The 18,761-nt window shown below is 43.1% G+C and overlaps 2 protein-coding genes across 5 annotated transcripts in view; one reads left to right on the forward strand and one right to left on the reverse strand.

The window, feature by feature from the left end:
- Window positions 1-10,552, forward strand: part of TP53I11 (tumor protein p53 inducible protein 11) — a 51,127-nt gene extending 40,575 nt beyond the window's left edge. For both annotated transcript variants that reach the window (XM_083465881.1, XM_083465882.1), the window contains exons 3-7: window positions 1,247-1,305; window positions 3,355-3,403; window positions 4,046-4,142; window positions 6,386-6,487; window positions 7,818-10,552. In XM_083465881.1, the coding sequence (XP_083322007.1) occupies window positions 1,247-1,305; window positions 3,355-3,403; window positions 4,046-4,142; window positions 6,386-6,487; window positions 7,818-7,951 (441 nt within the window). In that variant the 3' untranslated portion in view covers window positions 7,952-10,552. The remainder of the gene's footprint in view (window positions 1-1,246; window positions 1,306-3,354; window positions 3,404-4,045; window positions 4,143-6,385; window positions 6,488-7,817) is intronic.
- Window positions 8,599-18,761, reverse strand: part of TSPAN18 (tetraspanin 18) — a 176,980-nt gene continuing 166,817 nt past the window's right edge. For all 3 annotated transcript variants that reach the window (XM_083465664.1, XM_083465666.1, XM_083465665.1), the window contains 3 exons: window positions 18,490-18,573; window positions 14,317-17,343; window positions 8,599-14,071 (listed from right to left, as the gene is read on the reverse strand). In XM_083465664.1, coding sequence (XP_083321790.1) covers window positions 17,296-17,343; window positions 18,490-18,573 — 132 coding nt within the window. In that variant the 3' untranslated portion in view covers window positions 8,599-14,071; window positions 14,317-17,295. The remainder of the gene's footprint in view (window positions 14,072-14,316; window positions 17,344-18,489; window positions 18,574-18,761) is intronic.

Consider the following 18,761-nt stretch of genomic DNA (forward strand, 5'->3'; position numbering starts at 1 on the left):
CTCTACAACAGGGTAAAAAATACATCACCTTTAACTTCACTGTTCAGTTCCTTTTACTTACAAAAATAAATAAATAAATAAGGGCTTTTGTTCTTTACTTTTAGTAAAGACTGAATGGGACTCTTGAGAAGGTGCTGAACCTCACCTTTCCAGTTTCAGTTTCTCTCTACTGCTGGATTCAAAATTTTATTTGTTAGCCTCTGTCTGTTTGTCTGCCTCTCTCTTTTGGAACCAAAGCTGTGTACTGTATTAGTAAAGAATCCAGTTCTCCTCACTTTCTTTGGTTGTCTACAGCTTTCTGCTCTTTTTACACGGTTCATCTGAAGGACAAAGTGGAACCCTGCTGCATCAGGCTGAAGGTCTATCTATTCTAGCATTCTCTTATCACAGTGGCCAACCAGGTGCCTTTTATGTTCTGGCTCTCAGGTCCTTAACCTGCACAACCCAAGCCTGCCCCAACACGCAGTGGCCGAACACATGTATTACATGCAAACATCATCTCCAGGGCTGGGAAAGATTTCTGGAGGGCCACTGCCAGTTAGCATAGACCAGCCTTCATCAATTGGATGTTTTAAATTAAAAATGCCATCAGCCCTAACCAGAGCGTTGTGAAGTCAAGCAGCTAAATTGACTGATGGCCTGATTAGAAGGCAGCTTCATCTGCTTCAAACAAAATGTATGGATGTTTGTTCCCTGCTCAAACCTAGACTTTCTAGAGTTGAAATGGTCTGCCCCTTTACTTTATAGTGGCTTTGCCTACGCTATTGCTTAGTGACAGTTCAGATCCTAAGGAGAGCTTGTAGTCTGTGCTGTGTTACCAATGCTATGCACATTTCTGGAGTCTGCAGAGGTTGCAGATGTGTGGTTTGAGTCACTCACAGTGTGTGGCCTATGACTGACTATAGAAACTGCCCCCCCATGTGTTCAGAGCCAGCATGGCTAATGGGCAGGAACGATGGTGGTTGTAGTCTAACAATATCTGGGGAGCCACAGGCTTCCAATCTCTGGTTTAGAATGTCAGAAAAATATTTAAGCTGCCATAATTTCACCCTGTGGTTCTTATAATCATTGCAGACTAATTCTGCAAATTGAGATCTGTAGAGCAAAGTATATATTGCACTTCATTCTCTGTAGGAAAATATGTGGGTGGTAAGTCTAGGATTCTATACCACCCCTACCCCTTCCAAACAATGTTTTTGCAGGCTGAGTCTGAGTCAGTTACCTTACTCTTTCCTTTGAATTTCAGATCAGCCAAGTCTTGGGCAATGAAATCAAGTTTGCTGTGAAGGAACCCTTAGGGCTCAGGTAAGTTTGCAGGCAGAATCTCTGTGCTCAGACTACTAGCCAAGGGCAAAGTGAGCTGAAGGAAGGGCTGCAATATTGGCACTGAACTTCTGCATGTAGGCTGTTTCTTCATTGTTGTTAATGACTTTAAGAATAGCAGAGACTTGAGTGGAGAATTTTTCCAACTTGGTGTGAAGTATATTAGGTTGTTGCATTTGGCGCATATCCCCTTGCACCATGGATTTTAAAGAAAATTTCCCACCTGTGCAATTTCCAAGAGGAGCAGGCAGCTACCAGTACAAAATGCGGGAGGCAAATGCTTATGTTTCACCAAAGCAGTACTGTGTCCCTCACCTGAGTTTTTTGTGTGCCTAGTATTAACCATCTGAACAGTTCTTCACAAAGTTCACTTGGAAACTCAGGATATTGCTCTGTTTAGTGCATCTCAGTACTGGATTTTCAGTGCTGCCACAGTAACTTTTAAAGATGAATGCTTTGGCACATGGGAGAATGGCTGTAAGGAAAAGGGGTTCAAAAGAGGGAATAGAACTTCCTAGTTCTGCTTATGGGTGCAAGAGCCCTCTTACAATAAACTCTAGGTTTCTAGAGAGCAGTTTCTGGAAGAACATACTTCTTGCAATTGCAGTGATGTCCTAACTCAGAATATTTGATGCAGATTTTAGGCATCTGTGAGCACTTTTAAAGGACACTAAATTGAGGGTCTGGGGGAAAAGTAAGCCATCTGTTTCCTGCAAGCAGAGGGACAGTTTGGGTAGTGCTTCAAGATGTGATCCATACCTACATTTGTAGCTGTCCAAAATGGAGAAGGCCTGTCTGAATAGAGCATATAGAAACCCTAACTGTGTGTAGGTCAAAGTTGCAGAGGTGTCTTTGAAAGGCTGGGAAGTTTTTGCTGATGTGCCTAGGACATTTCGCACCTCCCATTCTTATGAGCAACCCTCACAAGGATGTTGGCCCACGGGGTCAGATTAGCTCTCTCAAGAATGTTACTATTTGACCTAATTTGGCATAAAATAAAATTGTAAACAAAGCAGTGTAAAAAAAAATCATTTCCCAAACCTGGCCACCCAGATGTTGGTCAGTGACCCCCCAGCTGCCATAGGCAATGGTTAGGGGAGTCCCAACAGCATCTGGGGAATGACTGCTGTAGAGAAAGGGGTCCTGAGTTACAAAGCTAACCAAGCTGTGAAGATTAAGAGCAGGCAAAAATGCCTCTTCATAAAATGCCACCCACAGTGGCCATAGTATGTATAATTGCTTGCAATGTTCTGCTCATGAGTTGAGAGGCAAAGCATTGTTATTATTATTATTATTATTATTATTATTATTATTATTATTATTAATGTTGGCATCGTTCTGGCCTTTTCCTCTTGAAATAGACCCACCCGGTGGAGGAACTTTGCTAATGGACCTGGCATCGAAGCTAGAAATAATTGTCATGAACAATCTAATCTTCACTAATTAACTGACATACGACTACTCTCAAAACAGTATCTCTCCCAACCACCAAAGACCTTGTCGTAGTCTTGAGTGATGGACAATCGGTTCACAGACAGGACACAAGGCCTTTTTTTATGAGGGGACAGTCAATCTCCTGCCCCTCTCAATGGGTTATGCTAACATTTGTAACATCCCCCCCCCCCATATTTACTTTCACAAACTCTTTGCTTCTAGTAGTAGATAGGTAGCCGTGTTGGTCTGCCATAGTCAAAATAAAAAAATTCCTTCCAGTAGCACCTTAAAGACCAACTAACTTAGTTGGTCTTTAAGGTGCTACTGGAAGGAATTTTTTTATCTTTGCTTCTAGCTTCAGTAAACAGAGATGATCTTAATTTAGGATTGGGAAACCCCTCCAGCAAGGCCAGGGATGATGGGCATTGCCATCAACATCATCTGGAGGGCCACAAGTCATTCCTTCCCCCCATTCCTGTCCTCATGTCTTTCCTTAGAAACACAAAAGTGGCCACTTTGTATATAAAACTGACTGGGGGAGAATGTTGTCTTTAGACTGTTAAAAGCTTAGCTGTTCCCATTTGACCTTTCTTGCAGGGTTTGGCAGTTTGTGACAGCTGTCATGTTTTCTGGGGTTGCCATCATGGTAAGTGACCTGCTCTAAGGTGGAGTCTCAAGTTCAGCTGGCGTGGGAATTTGGTTCAGTTTTACATGTTGTACTTTATGGAATAACATACAAGACAAAATGCAGCTTTCCTTTGACAATTGTAGTTTTCTGAATTCGATGCATGTATTGGGGGAAAGCGTGCCTAAAAATGGATACATAAGTGAAAACAACATACAAAATACGTTCTGTTCAGGAAAATTGTTTGCAGAAATGTGCACATTTAGGTGAAATGTGCAATGAAATGCAGACAATTTTTTTATGAGGACATTAAAAAAATAAATGCTGAAGGGTGGAGAACTGAAATTAAGAAGGGGGGAAATGAGCATCTAAAATTGACAAATTTATTCATCCTAGTCTATAAACCAGTCATACTTGGTACCCTAAAATGAGCATTTCCCTTTCTCCTCTTTCTTGCTCTAGCACCTCATTGGCCTTTACCCTTGCAATGGGTGGCTGTGCTGCTCCTCTTCCTAACCAGGGCTCCAGCTTCCACCTGCATGCATTTATTCTTTCCCTAGCCATGCATGCTCATCTCCCCCTTCAGTTGAGGACAATTTTTTTGAGTGAAGCAGGGTGAAGCACCGTAAACTTTCTCCGTTGAAGTTTGTTTCTTCCCTGTAGGCTCTCGCCTTTCCCGAACAGCTCTACGATGCTGTCTTTGAGGAAGAGTCGGTCAACAGTAAGACACCTATCCGTCTGTATGGAGGAGCCTTACTAAGTGAGTGCATTGCTGCTTGGCTAACCGATTGCTCATCTCGTGATGATAGCTGGGTGCATGCTACCGAAGTGGGGCTGTATTTCCTGGGGTGGGGGTTATGCCCTTCCACTACAATACGCCCAGTTCACTTCCATGGAGCAGGTGTGAAATATGGTGTGACCACAAGCTCCCCTTTGAAAAGGTAAAGGGCCTGATATCTGATTAACTGCTGAGATGACCAGCGACATTGGGTGAATCCACATTATTTTGACTGGCAAGGCTAGCCCTACCAATAGTTAGAGTTTGGTAATTACCTTAGGTGGCAAATACTGCAAGAGGTGTGGGGAACATTGTGACAGCTGGCTGTTAAGTCTTGTGACGTGTGAAGGGGAAATCATCTTGTCCTGGTCACTACAGCAGCTGGTCACTTCAATGCTGTGGCAAAACAATGGGGTGAGAATGGTGCTCACCACAGATTTCATAAACTTGTAGCAATTGTGCCAGTAAGCCGAGCTGTGATATCATGTTGTGCATCTTGTGGAGCTGGAATAGTCGAATGATTGGCTGTGGTGGCTTTGCTCCCAAACAATAGATACCAAAAGCTATTCTGAGATGAGCATTGGAAGAGTTTGTAAAACTGTTTCTAGATTGAACCCTCTACAGTGCAGGTGGGTGTTAACAAGCACCATTGAATGTTTCTCCATAAAACAACAAACTTTATATATCTGGAAAACTAGGTTTAGGGAGAAGCCAGCTAGTATTTCCTTATACCCCCAACGGCACACTCCTCCACTGCAACGTGAGACAGCTGGATGCCAGCAACCAGTCAGCTAGTTTTGTAAGTTCAGGGGATCTCTCTCCCAGCCCCACCCCTGCCGGTGGAGAAGCATTACCTGCTATCTGGCTAGCTGCTTTAGGAACTATTGCAGTATCCATAGCGCCACATTCCTGTTGCTTTTTCTGGAAGATATTTTGAGACAAAGCCAGCTTGTGCTGGGCACAACTACGTAAGAAGGAAGGCAATGCATTCTTCTTATAATTGCAGGCTTGTGTCTGGTAGTCAGAGGCAATTCTAGTGCAGCTGGAAAACTCTTTATTGACTTATCCTGTAAGCCTGTAGCATCACCTAGTGGTAGCAAGTGGGCATGCAGCAGTTTTGTTCCTTGGTGGCTACATTCACAGCACTCATGTAAAAAAGCACTATGCCACAATTTTAAACAGTCATGCTCTCCCCTTAGAAAAAAAAGAGGATTCTAAGAGCTGCTGTTTGTTAAGGGTGCTAAGACTCCTATTTCCAGAGTGGTTTAACAGTCAATCCCCCTTCACAGGGAACTCTGGGAATTGTAGTTCTCTGATAGGAATAGGGCTCTCCTAACAGCTCTCAGAGCCCTGAACGAACTACAACTCCCAGAATTGTTTGTGGGAAGCCATTACTGTTTAAAGTGGCATCCTAGTCCTTTAGATGTATGGTGTGGTACATCTCCCAGTACTGTACTTTCCCCTCCCCATACCCATCATGTCTGAGTATTTCCTCTTGCCTAGAGTTGAACGGGTAAAACACATCTGTCTTTTAATGTGTATGGAGCCAAAGAAGGGGACAGGAATAGCTAATGCAACTTGCTCTTCCTCAGCAGGTAGTGTAGGGCATTAGCTTTGCCTTGGTACTCTTTGTTTTTGAAATATACAAGCAGACTTTTGCTCCCGATGAGATACAGTGTTATCTTCCCTAGACCTTTTTGTCAGGCTGCTTTTGGTTCTTGTGCTTCTTCCATGGGTTGCAGAAAATGAAAGGCTGTAACAGAGCTAGAAATGTCTTGCTGGAAGTGGATGAACGCATCTGCCAGTATCATTAAGGGTGGGGAGGGGTTGGCTTCCTTCCTTTGCCTTTGGTATTGCATGTGTAGTGCTCCTATTGATAAGAGAAGGTCCTCTATGACAGGAGAGTTCAAGAGGAAATTGTGTGTGTGTGTTTCTGTTTCTGGGTGTAAAATGCACATGATCATAACAGATGCCAGGCAAGCTTTGGAAACTTAAATCTTATTTCAAAACTTTCATATCACTTTATGATTTGATATTGTTAGGTCAGTTTTAAGAGATTTCACTATAACTTCCATTTGATGATGATGATAGCAGGATTTTAAAGAGCATATTAATGTGTTTGTATCAACAGCACTTCTTAGAAGGCTATGTCTTTCTACATGTGGCTTCAGTAGATGACACCTCCCCTTTCTCTCTGTCATCCCTATCCCTCCAATCATCTTTAGGTATCTCCCTCATCATGTGGAATGCTTTGTACACAGCTGAGAAGATCATAATGCGTTGGACTCTGCTGACAGAAGCATGTTACTTTGGAGTACAGTTCTTGGGTAAATATGCCTCTTTGTGGTCACAGGCACATGCTCTCCCTTTGCTTTTATCATGGAAGGGAAACTTCGATACACGGGGTGCGGTGTCATGCTGAGGTTAATCAGGCCCAAGACACACAGGCCTTTCTTTGCAAAAGGAGAATGCAAGGATACAAGGACTAAACATTCAGACCAAACATGAAAGTTCAAAGCTTTTGTTCCTAAAAATCAGTATTATGAAGCTGGAATATTTCTTGTCCTTCAGAAGAGAGAACCCTAGAAAGAGGTGAATAGAAATAGGAGTGAAGCAATAGCTCAACTTAGCACACTAACCCTCAGTCATAACACACAAAAGATGGGGTATATTCAGACAAATGCATACCAAGGACCCAGGTTAGAGATCCTGTAACAAGCAAAAACAGGGAACGCTGAATGCTGCTGACATGTGTCTCCTTGGATGTCTCTGTATTAAGGCTTTTCTAAATTGTAAGTCTTTTCCCCAGTTTGTTTTCTTGGTTTTCTCAGCTGCGTTATTTAGAAGTGTTTATAAACTACTTGATATTTTAAGAATCTCTTAAATGGCGCACAATATAAAAACAAACAGTATCATTAAAACAAAAATACAATGCAAAACCAATAAAACTGTGCCATGGAAGCACGCAGAAACAAAACAAATTGGGATTCACATGCTGCAAACAGTACTTTGGGGGAGGAAGGGGGAAGTAAGGGTGCTAAATCCAGTTTAATTTTGGAACCTGAATTTGCTGGTATGCAATTAGATTCTACTTGCCAGAGCGCAACTTGGCCCTTGAGTGCCAAGTAAAATCTCATGGCTGCTTCGGTTGCATGCCTGATTTTTTAAAGGCAAAACATGTTGAAGACATGTGTCATAGGTTGCACTCTTAAGGCTGCTGCTGCAGGGAACCCACACCAGAGAATGCCTTTCTGTGGCATCAGTAGCTCATGTGAAGTGGGATGTGTCATTCAGCAAGGTCTTACCCACTCCAGCACCCGTCTCTCACCAAAAACAAGCACCCCAGCTCTGTTTCTCTGTTACAAGTCAAGAACGTAGGAAGAGCCTGCTGGATTCAGCCATCCTGCTCTCACAGCAGCCAACCTTTGGGAAGCCTGCAAGTGGGGCCTGAGGGCAGTAGCACTCAGAACCAAATAGACACTGCTTAATAGAAGCAACGAACTGCAGTGCTAACTTGCAACCAAAGCATCCATGTTCTGCTAGAGTAGGCATGAAGTGACCTTTTCCTGTTTTCTCTAGAGGTGTTCTAGAGGGCAGGCAACAGTTTTGAAAATGTGTCTTTCTTTTCTTCCAACCTGCCTTTTCTCTCTCTTTCAGTCACCAGCATCACCCTGGTTGAGAGCGGCCGGGGGTCCACGGGAGCCACATTGCTCCTCATCAGTCGGGTCCTCTTTGTACTTATCAGCTTTTATTATTATTACCAACTTGGACGCAGACCCAAGAAAGTCTAACCTCCTTGACTGCTGAGGGCTGGTGCAGAGAAGGGCCTGTCATAATTTCTGCATTCCTTTTGCTCATTTTTGTGGGGCTTTTTTCCCTTTCTTTCTTTCTTAAAAAAACAACAACCAGACTTCCTTACGGCATGCATCAATGTATAAATAAATCCAGTGCTGTTGTTGCCACCACACTGGACGTGGAAGAGGAGAGGTCAAGATGACTCCATGGTGCCTATGGGAAGAGGCCAGGAAAACAGAGATAAGGCGGCAGGTTCAGGGATGTGGGTGGGCAAGATCAGCTATTCGTAGCCATTCTCCTCTGTGAATCTAGGCAGTGGCACATGATCAAAATATACACTCGTGGAAACAGAGTATCATATCAAAACGACATCCAAAGGGCAAAGAAAGTGATATCAGCTCTGTGTACAGGGGACGGATTGGGAATCTTCTCTCTACAACTAGCAATCTGCTGTTGGGGCTTTTGGTAGCATTCCCTTTGGTTGAAATGTGTGCTGGGGACTTGCCATATAAAGGGCTCAAAAGGAAGTTCTATGGCCATATTTTCCTCATCTACTAGGACGTTGGAAGTCAGAGATTCCTTAGGTAGTGATGTCCTTGCTATGAATGCAACCTATTCTTTTTTTAAAAAAGAGCATTTGCTGTAGTAATTTTAAGAAATTATTCCAGCTGATTTTAGGAGTTATTGTGAAAATATCAGATTTGGCTATTGCTGCCTCTTTGTTTTGTGGGGTATCTCTCCACCCACCTCAACCCTACCACCCCTCTTCCTGTTGGTTTATTTTGTTGGCCTTTTTAGTTCTAAATGTTACAAAAATGCCTTCAGATGATTCTGGATGGAGTCTGTTAGAAAGGAAATGGGGCAAGGGACCAATAAGGAAGCCGCGAGTTCACACCATCTCTTGTTTACAAAAAACGGCAACACACAGTAATACACTTGAACAGAAGTGGGCAAGATGTGGCCCTCCAGATTATGTTGGAGCTGCAGCCAGCCTCTGCCAGCATGGCCAACCATGAGAGATAGTAGTCCAGCCACATCTGGAAGGCCCAGGGATTAGCCACTTCTGCACTATATGGTTTAGTTGCTGCCAGGCACCAGCCCATTCAAAAGAAAAATACTATAGTTTTGTGGGAACACATTCCTAAAGTGAGTAACCAAGAAAACTGCAGGAAAAGGCCACGATAGAAGTTGTTGCATGTACTTGCTAGACTAGTTCAATGCATATGCTGAAATGACATGTGTATTAGCCTTCCCCCCCACTCCCCGATTGTGGTGGTCCTTCTAGCCTTCTGTGAAATAGATTAGCAGTGGAAGAGGCTGTGTACATCTGATTCCTCTGTCACTTTCCACAGGATTATACCCCAACTGAATTGCTTACTTTTACCATATTGTGAGCTTTGGATATGAGTCTGGGCCCAGAGGCATGTTTGCACATCAGTTGCCTGCTTGGTGTGAGGAAGAGGCTGCCATAGGGCTGCAAAGTCTCCTGAACTCACTGGCTGTGCTAGAGAGTGGGATCAGTGGTGCTCTCTGGGTTTGATGGCCTCTGTAATGTTTGCCAGTAGTGATGGACAACCCATCCCAAACATCTGAGGCATTCTGACAATTGGCATTTCATTCTTAACCAAAATTAAAGCAATGAATATATTTCACTGATATCTCTTGCCTCAATCTCAGTGTGAATAATGATGTTGGAATGACTAGTATAGTTTTGATGTTGAAGGATGTTTCTCTCAGTGTGCCAATGAATCTTTCCCAAATAGGCAAACAGGCCAAAGTTTGAAATCTCTCCTCCTCTTCCCCTCACCCCCTACCCTAGTTGGGATTTCAAATATAATTGGGAAGTGTTTACCATCCTCCTACAGACCACAGTCTTATTTATTACTTTGGGCTCTGCTCTAACATTTCCCCATTTTTAAAGCTTTTGATAAATGCAATGAAGTTTCAAATCTCAGTCCTCCACAGATACAACTCACAGTATAGTCTTTGCATTTTGTACTCCCCTTGAACTGAGACAGGAGGAATTCTGTATTGGTTGTGTATTTAAAGGCGGTTTGTCAGGACAGGTGTGTCGAGATGGACCAGCTATTTTGAAGTGGATGCAGCGAATCTAGGACAACTGCCTGTGTCTCCACCTTTGTGGCAGGACTGCAGTACCTACACGGGAACAGCACACACATTACCCTTCTGAGACTGAGACAACATCCTTACACCTTCAGCAGCAAGAAGAAAATGTACTCAGAAAGTCACACGAACCCTTCATGGACTGTTGGCAACATGCACCGTCTTTTGCCTGCAGTGGTCTCCTGAAGACTTTCTTTACCTTCTTTTGGCATCAAACGTCTGCATGAACTTGGACTACCATGTATGTTGCAGTTCCAGGCCGCATCAAGTGGGTCCTCAAAAACTATTTGAACTGAATATCCATGTTGATCATGCAAGTGTAGACTTTAGAATCCCAGGGTAATGGTGCCTAGTGGTCCAGCGTGAGGTTTAACTCCTCCAACCTGAGCAATTTTGTTAATGCTAGTTTTAAGTGTCACTCTCCGTTCTTTCGTCTGTATGTACACTATGTGAAACAAGTACGGTTTTCAGCAGTTGCTGCCTGGCTTTGAGCATTTTGCATCCAGGAGGGTCTGGGTCTGGGACTGGGGCTGGGCCTATTTTGAAGATGACCGGACTGCAGAAAGAGGAGCCTTTTCGGAGTTTCTTTCACCTGATGTCCAAAAATCATGAGTTGAGCTGGGGGAATGGGGGAAGGAGGAACCATAACTGCTTCTAAATTGCAACTTTTTTCTCTACTTTCTGGTCCCAATGTTTATAGTCGGCATTCGAAAAAAAACAAAATCATCAGTAAAGTCACATCTGATTTCACTTGACCCTTTGACCAAAATTCACCTTGGGATAGTCAACAAGTCACACCGATAGTGGATACCTGGCCTTGTAGGGTTGTTACCTTAGGCATGGGTATGAGTTTCATACAGACTAGAAGAGGCCATTGCTCAGTAGTAGAGCACATTATTTACATGAGGCCGTCATAACACAAGAGATTCCCCCCCCCCCGTGGAATCCTGTTGCTCATGCTGTTGTTTTTCATAGCACATGCTACCTTCCTCCCTCATGCAACTGGCCTTGATCTCTGTTTTAGAGAAAAGCAGGCAAAGCAATCCCAGAAGTGTTAAAAGACTTTGCACACAGCAAGGCAGCTACTTTGAAGCCACTGTGACTCAGGCATGGGGTGCAAGGAGCTCCCTTAATGTACTCGTGTCTATCTCCCTTGAATGGTAGCAGCTCTCTCAATTTGGGATCTCCTATAAACTCCCTTTTATTAACCTTTGTATAGCTTTGCCCTGTGAGGATTAATTTGCTGCTACTAAAGTGTTTTTTTTTGTGGGGGCTTCTTTTAATCATTTGCAGAAATGAGGTTTCACTTGCATGGTTTCCACATATGTTCCCTGCTATTGTTCCTCTGATCAGCTGTAGCTTTAGTGCTGTTTTTAAACTTGAAAGGGCTTCTTCCCTACATGAACTCAGCCATGTGGGAATCATGTAGTGCCATGTCCCCAGCCAACAAAAGCAGGGTGGGAACATTTCCCCAGACCAGTGGTCACTGCTTTGCCCAGTACTAGTGGGGCCTCTATTACACAGCATGACTAGCTGGGATTCCATATTCCATATTGAAGGATGATTATCCCCATGCTAATGCCATTAATGCTCAGGGCATTTCTTTGTCCATTCAGATGCATATCCAGTTTATTTCATTCTACCTCAGCAATAAGGGTGTGTCCCTCTTTCCCAACCCACACCTCAACAGCTGACCCCTTTTAAAAATTCTGCACTCTTTTGCAAACAAGAGTGAGAACTAAAAAGACGTGGTTGTATGGGATTATGGTACTTGCTGTAATAAAGTGGCTTTTAACCGCTGCTGCCATGCAGCATTTGAGGTGGATGCCAGTGGCATCAAACCTAAGTTGACAGCAGTGGTAGGCTGTTGCTAATGTAAGACTAGCTAAGACTGGATGCTCAAGACAGAGACCCAATGCAGCCGCAGCCACATACTGCTTGCATGTCCCTGCACAAGTCTCATTTCACCAGTTATCCTATACATAAAATGCACATGGTTAGTGTTCATCCTACCTTTCTCAAAATCAAACATGACTTTGTAACTGTGCGCACAATTTTTTTGAGGCATAGGTCCAAATTTACGAATGGCTTATCACAGAGCCTTCGTTATGAATCCTGGACCTGAAAATCCTTTCATCTAGGTATATATATCTGTGGGAGGGAGGGGGATTCCCAATCAAATATTATTCTTAATTCACCTTGTACCTGTTAACACCCAGTATTCTGAATGTCTTCTGCATAGTTATTTACAGTGCAATCCTGTGATGTATCTCAGAAATAAGCCTGATGAAGTTCAACAGGACTGATGACCAGGAGCAGGTAAATAAGGAATGGTGACCGTAGCCCAGCTGCATTCCTATTACAATAGGAACAGATTAGCAAAGCAGTGCTTGCAAAGTAACAGAAGTACTTAAACTATTTCCAAAGCTACTGAAGCCTTTGAGGTGATCTGTTCGGTGAATTTATACATCTTTCCCATTAGTCGGTCAGTTAGTCATCCCACCCTTTCCAAGGCATTACCATGCCACTTGCCAAACAACAAAAAGTGGTTTTCTTTTAAAGGGCTGGATTTATTGCACCAGGGCAACAGAATTCTATAACCCACTAATTGTGCAGCCCTAAAGTTCCATTATGGACTTTATTAGTTTAGTTCATTAGCTATTAGCTATTTGTATACCACCCTTCAGCCGAAGATCACTGGGCGGTTTACAACATAAAAACTACAAAGAGAAAAGATAATAAAAGCAAAAGAAACCAATAAGCCCCCTCCCACAGACACAATTTAAAAACCACAAAAGTTAATCAGCCTTAGGCTTGGTTGAAGAAAAATATTTTCACCTGCTGCCTAAAGATACATAATGAAGGTGCCAAGCAAGCCTCCTTGGGGTGAGCATTCCACAGACAGGAAGCCCCACAGAAAAGGCCCATTTATGTGGCACCACCCTCCAGACCTCTCATGGGGGAGGCACATGACGGGCCTCAGAAGAGGATCACATCAAGTCCAGATTGGTATATCTGGAGTCCTCTAGGTACTGCGGTCCAATTAGGCCCAGAAACTAACCAACAACCAGTGCAGTCAGTCCAGGATCAGTGTAATATGCTCAAAGCTGCTTATCCCAGTGAGCAACCTGACTTTAATTTGTCCTGTAACATACTGCATCTAGAGTCACCCCTGAAAATCAAAAAGGCTTCCTGAAAGTCAGCAGAGGTTTGGAAAACACATGCATTTTTCATGACTGACATAGATCCTCCTAGCTAGAACTAGTGTTCGCTGTTTGGGCTTTAGGAAAAATCACTGTCACGAGGTTTTATCACTCCAGTGAGAAAGAGATAGCAGGTGTGGTTTTTTAAAATGTAAAAAGTGAAGCCATTTTTGGTATCATAGTGTCTTTATTTTTGTCTTTTTATTTTTATTTTCCTAAAGAAATGCACTTGGAAACTGTGCAGAATTGTTTCGGCGTAGTGTTCTGTTTCATGTTACAAAAACCCTTTCAATATAAAAAAGCATTACAATAGGGAATACAAGTTAAATTAGCTCTAGGTTTCTAATAAAAGGAACATTTAAAATAGATTTCAACATTTACTTCAAGTGGCCCATTTTCCAGGCACTTGCAACAGTGACAACAGATGGGGGTGGGGGGAACCAAGTGGATCTAGGTTCACAAAAACAGATTACAGACATAAACTTGAGGGTGAAGCTCTCTCTCTTTTTGCAAGTTCCATTTCAAAGCTTGGGAGTTGTGCAATACCTCAACTGCTCAGAGTCATTTCAGTGGGACTTGCTTGAGAGCTTTATGCTGGAGTGCGTCCCTTCCTCTGAAACTGCTAGATGGACCTAGTCAGTGCTGGTCTCTGCTTGTACAGCACTGGGAATCCAGTGTTAGGCTTTCAATTTCTTGGAAGTTCAAGTTTCAAATGGGAAGTTGATTAACTTCCAGGTATTCAGCAGTTGTGTGGACTAGGGTGGCTGGGTTAGTCGCCTAAATGTTTCCCTGGTACAGTGGTGCCCCGCAAGACGAATGCCTCGCAAGACGAAAAGCTCGCTAGACGAAAGGGTTTTCCGTTTTTGCTTTGCTTCGCTAGACGAATTTCCCTATGGGCTTGCTTTCCCTATGGGCTTGCTTTTTTTAAAAGCCGCTTGAAGAGGCGCAGTTGCGACGGACCGTGCTTCGCAAGACGAAAAACATCGCAAGACGAAAAGACTCGCGGAACGAATTCTTTTCGTCTTGCGAGGCACCACTGTACATCCTTCCTGAAGCCCGGGAAGCTTCTGTGCAGCTTAGGGAGGACAGTGTGATGCTCACAGTGACATCAGGACATCGGTTCCTCCAATTGCCTTCGCAGGCTGGCGCCTCTGGCCCTAAACATGCCCCTGCAAAAAAATAACCTGCAGGAGGGGGCTATGGCTGGGTCCCCCAAGAGCCGCAAAATCAACCAGATAAAGGATTGTTCCTTTTAGACCATGAAGGTGCAATTATTTTTTATTTGAAGTCTTGTGTTCAAGTAAATGAACATAACATTTCCTTACCCCTCAAATGGTTCCCAGTGTTGGGGCTCATTCACACTGACCTTTTGCCCCATGCTTTGTAGGCACAAATCTGCACTTTCAAGCTCCATGTCCCAGCACTTTTTGTTTTTCTTTGCCCTGGTTTCCCCACTCTTTATTCTGCTTCAGAACAAATGGCAATTCAGGTTTTCAGCAGATTGCTATTTGCTCTGTTTCAGATGTAAAGAGCAGGTTTTCACAGGGAAAGCACTAGGGGGAAATAATAATAATAATAATAATAAAGTGTTCTGACACAGAGCTTTCAAGTGCAGAGCTATGCCTAGAAAAGCAGCACAAAAGGAAGTCTGGGTGAGCCCTTGGTGGTGTTCCACAGTTGCCACAGATGCCTACACTTTGGGAAGATACTACTGAAGTACTAGCCATTTAGGTACACAGGCAGGGACCATCTCAGCAAGTTTCCACAATGCTCTGAAGCTGTTTGTGTTATCTTTACCAAAAATGATGGTTGTGCACATGACTGCTTTAAAGAATCAGGGAAGATGAAGCAGGTAGATGGAAACTGAAGAAAGCAGGCAAGAGAAAACCAAATGCCAGTGAGAGATAGAAAACGTCTCCCACAAGGGAGAACACAGGCCACAGCAACAGAACTTTTGAAAGAGGACAGTGATGTCAGGAACCTAGACTCAAGCTGCCATAAGCTCTCTGCCGGTGTCCTTAAGCTCATTGACAGAGAGGGTGTGGGGTTGTGCACGTTGTCACCTTCATGCCAAACTTCTTTCCACAGTGAGCAAATAACTCTGGAGCAGGGATTGTAAGCATGTCCTGTTGAATGTTCTGTTGAACATTCAGCTCTCTTGGTGATTAGGAATGTTGAAAACACACCGTTCCAGAGGGTTAGGGAGGACTGCAAAAGGTGTTCAGCAAAACATGCTCACAATCTCCTCTTCAGACCCAAGTAAGAGGTCGGGAGCAATGGAGTCACCCACTTGGCACTGCAGCCTCTTCCTGGGTATAGCTTAAGAAGTTTTTGCCTTGTCTGCCATGATTGCCATTTAAAGTGTGGCTATGCTCACTTTAAAGGTCAGAGGAGACAAATCCTTAAAGGGTTTTTGGGTAGCTGGCGCCAGCTGGAGCAAACAACACTGTAACGTCCATTTTTTCAGTTGTGCTGCACATTTCCCTCACTCGACAACTTGCAGAACTCAACTAAATTCAAATGAAAACCATACCTTTTATGGGAGAGATTGTCAAGGATCACACGAAGATTCAAGTCAGCATTTGAAATCATTTGTTAGCCAGAGATTCATTATATATTTTTAAAAGCATTTTCTCATTGCTTGCCTCAAGTGGGGCAACCTCCACTGTTTCTGAGATAAATGCTCATTGATGTGCTTCCCAGTATACCTCACTAGTTGCCTTTCTCAAACTCTCATGCCATGTGGTATCACCATATCCCAGTCCTTTTGCCAGTTGCCTACTGCTGCTTCTGGGTGCCGCATATATTTCTTTGCCAGTTTGTGTCTCCATAAGCCACTTGTTCAGCATATTACTTTCACTATGGTCTTAACAACTCACCAGCATCTCTGGCAGCACAGATGGGAGAGATTCAGGTCAGGGCATATGCCATTCCATTTAGGTTTTTCGTAACTCATGGGAAGTACTGAGTGAGAATTGCTCAGAACATAAGCAATGTACAAGAGTCACAAATGAAACTGTGCAAAGGACAACTGCAAAGGTTTCTCACTGCTTTCATTGCCGTTTGGGAATATATTTTTTTTCTCCACACAGCTGAAAGGCACACACTGAAACATGAAGACAACAAGCTAATCAGTTGCTACAAAAGGCCAAACTAGGCAACATAATTTGCACGTAACATGGTGGTGACAAAACATTCAAAAGCTTTAAAAACAAAACAAATAATTATTTCTCCTTAAGGGAGACAGCACCAACAATTACAGATGAGAACACTTTTTTTTTTTAATTAAACAATGGTGAGGGAGTCTGCTGTAGAACTGCCTTCATCTTCCCCCCCTCACAGAATACTGAACGGAAAATCCATTATGACAAAGAAAAGGTATGCACTAAACTTCTGATTTCATTCCATCCTCCTCCTGGACTTGAAAAGGATGCCTCTTCTGCTATTGTCCAACACAGCAGGCTCAGCTCCTCCTATATGTTTCCAGGTGAAGGAATTTATCAATCCCTCGCAACACAAGAAAGCTTGAAGCATCTTGATATTTCAGGTGATAGTTTTCTGCCCATCTTGACTGAGGACTGTTGTTTAAAACTGGCCTGACCTGTGTCCGTCACAATGCTTTGGCTGAGCAGTTCCCTTTGGATGCTGAATCCAGATCCTACTTATATTTGGGGGGAGGGCATCCTTCACTTTCTCACCAATTGATGTAGCACAATCATGTTAAAGATGTGAGTCCCACGCGGCATCCTGCTTCAGAACTCACTCCCTTCCTGTCTCGTAGGCCCCTAGTGCAACCCAGTGTGTGTGGCTTCTGATGAATGACAGTCCTGGGAAACGACAACATAGTGCACAGCACCTCAAAGTTCCAGCCCCTGAAGTACAATCCTTTTGGTCATTCATATATTACAGTCCTCCCCCCCCCTTTGTTAGCCAAAAAACAAAAGTTCATCTTCTCTCTTTCCTTTCTTCAAAGTGTGTAGTAAGAATATGCTCAGCTGGTCATGGAAAGCTTTCTACTGGATCCCCCGAAAGAGGCACATGGCAAAGATCATGGCAAACAGCTGAGAAGAAGTTAGAAATGAGACAAAACAGTCCATTAAAATAGAAAGACTTGACCAGACTCAGCTGTGGTCCAGCTCTCAAAGCAAGCACAGCACAGCACAAAACAAGCATGAAGGGCACAAAGTCAAATATGCCCCAAAAGAGCCCCCTAACTGGGGAATTCTGAACACAACACCGATGTGTACATGTGTAACATTAAGCCAAGCTGTAGGGTTTTTTGAATTAATGCGCACTTGCAGTTTAAGTGCACCTACTCTGCTACCCTAGCTGGAAAAAGGGACAAGCTATGGAACAGTTGGCTTAGTGTTGCATCTGAAGCTGTGCATGTGATTTCTTTGCCTGCAAACGAACCATGAATAAACTAGGTTTGTTATTGACTTCCCAACCATGGTTTGTTTGGGAGAAACAGACCAAGGTAATGCTCCATAGTCTGTTTAGGAGAAACAAACCATGGAACATTAGCTTGGCTGCAATGCTAATTCAGCCCCTCTGGTTTATTTCCCAATTTCCCAATGGAGGAATGAAGTGAGATTATTCAAGCTGTAAGCCGCCCAGAGTGGCTACGGTAACCCAGCCAGATGGGTGGGGTATTATTATTATTATTATTATTATTATTATTATTATTAAGTTGTGTGTGTCAGCACATTGCTTGGCATATGGAATTTAAAGCAAACCACGGAGCTTGGCTTTAGTATTATATGCAAGCAGTCAATATCAATGGCTTATAAAAAAATACATTTGAAAGCCCTCTTTGCTGGCATACTATCAAACATATGAATAATTTCAAAATTAATAATTAAATATATCTATTTTGATTTCACAATTTCAGATAAATAAGACCCCTTGAATTCATTTTAGGTGCGAATTCAGAATGAGCAAGTTCGTCATGTCTGATAACACTATGCTCAACAGCAGAGGGCAGTGTCTGATTATATTTTCTCCCTTCAAATAGATTCTTCCACTTTTAAACTACTACAGATAATATAGAACTAAATTAGACAGGAAGATGTGGTGGGAAGCTACAAAAAGGAAACCACATGATTTATGTTGTTTAGTGTACCAACTCAAACTGCTTTGAGGCTTAATTTATAATTAAAAGGTATGCAAATTCGATTAAAAAGTAATAATGAAACCTTCCACTCTACCTCGATGGCTAATACGCCAATGGCAAGAGCTCCTGCAAGGTACACGTACGTCTCAAAGGAGTTAAGTATCACAGTGTAGCAGCCCTAGGAAGAAAGAAACTGCCATGAACCAAACTCATAGTCAAAGTGTTTCAGGGGTCATTTTTGATGACCTGGTAAGACATGAAATGACAGGTCCCTCTTCAAGCATCCCTGCAGGAAGGAGCGTCCATTAAAAGTTCATTTTGACAGCATAGCCCATAGGGACACAAAATCTGATCAGCTAAGCATAA

The sequence above is a fragment of the Podarcis liolepis genome, assembly GCF_965112155.1.
Source record: "Podarcis liolepis genome assembly, chromosome: 1".
NCBI lineage: Eukaryota > Metazoa > Chordata > Lepidosauria > Squamata > Lacertidae > Podarcis > Podarcis liolepis.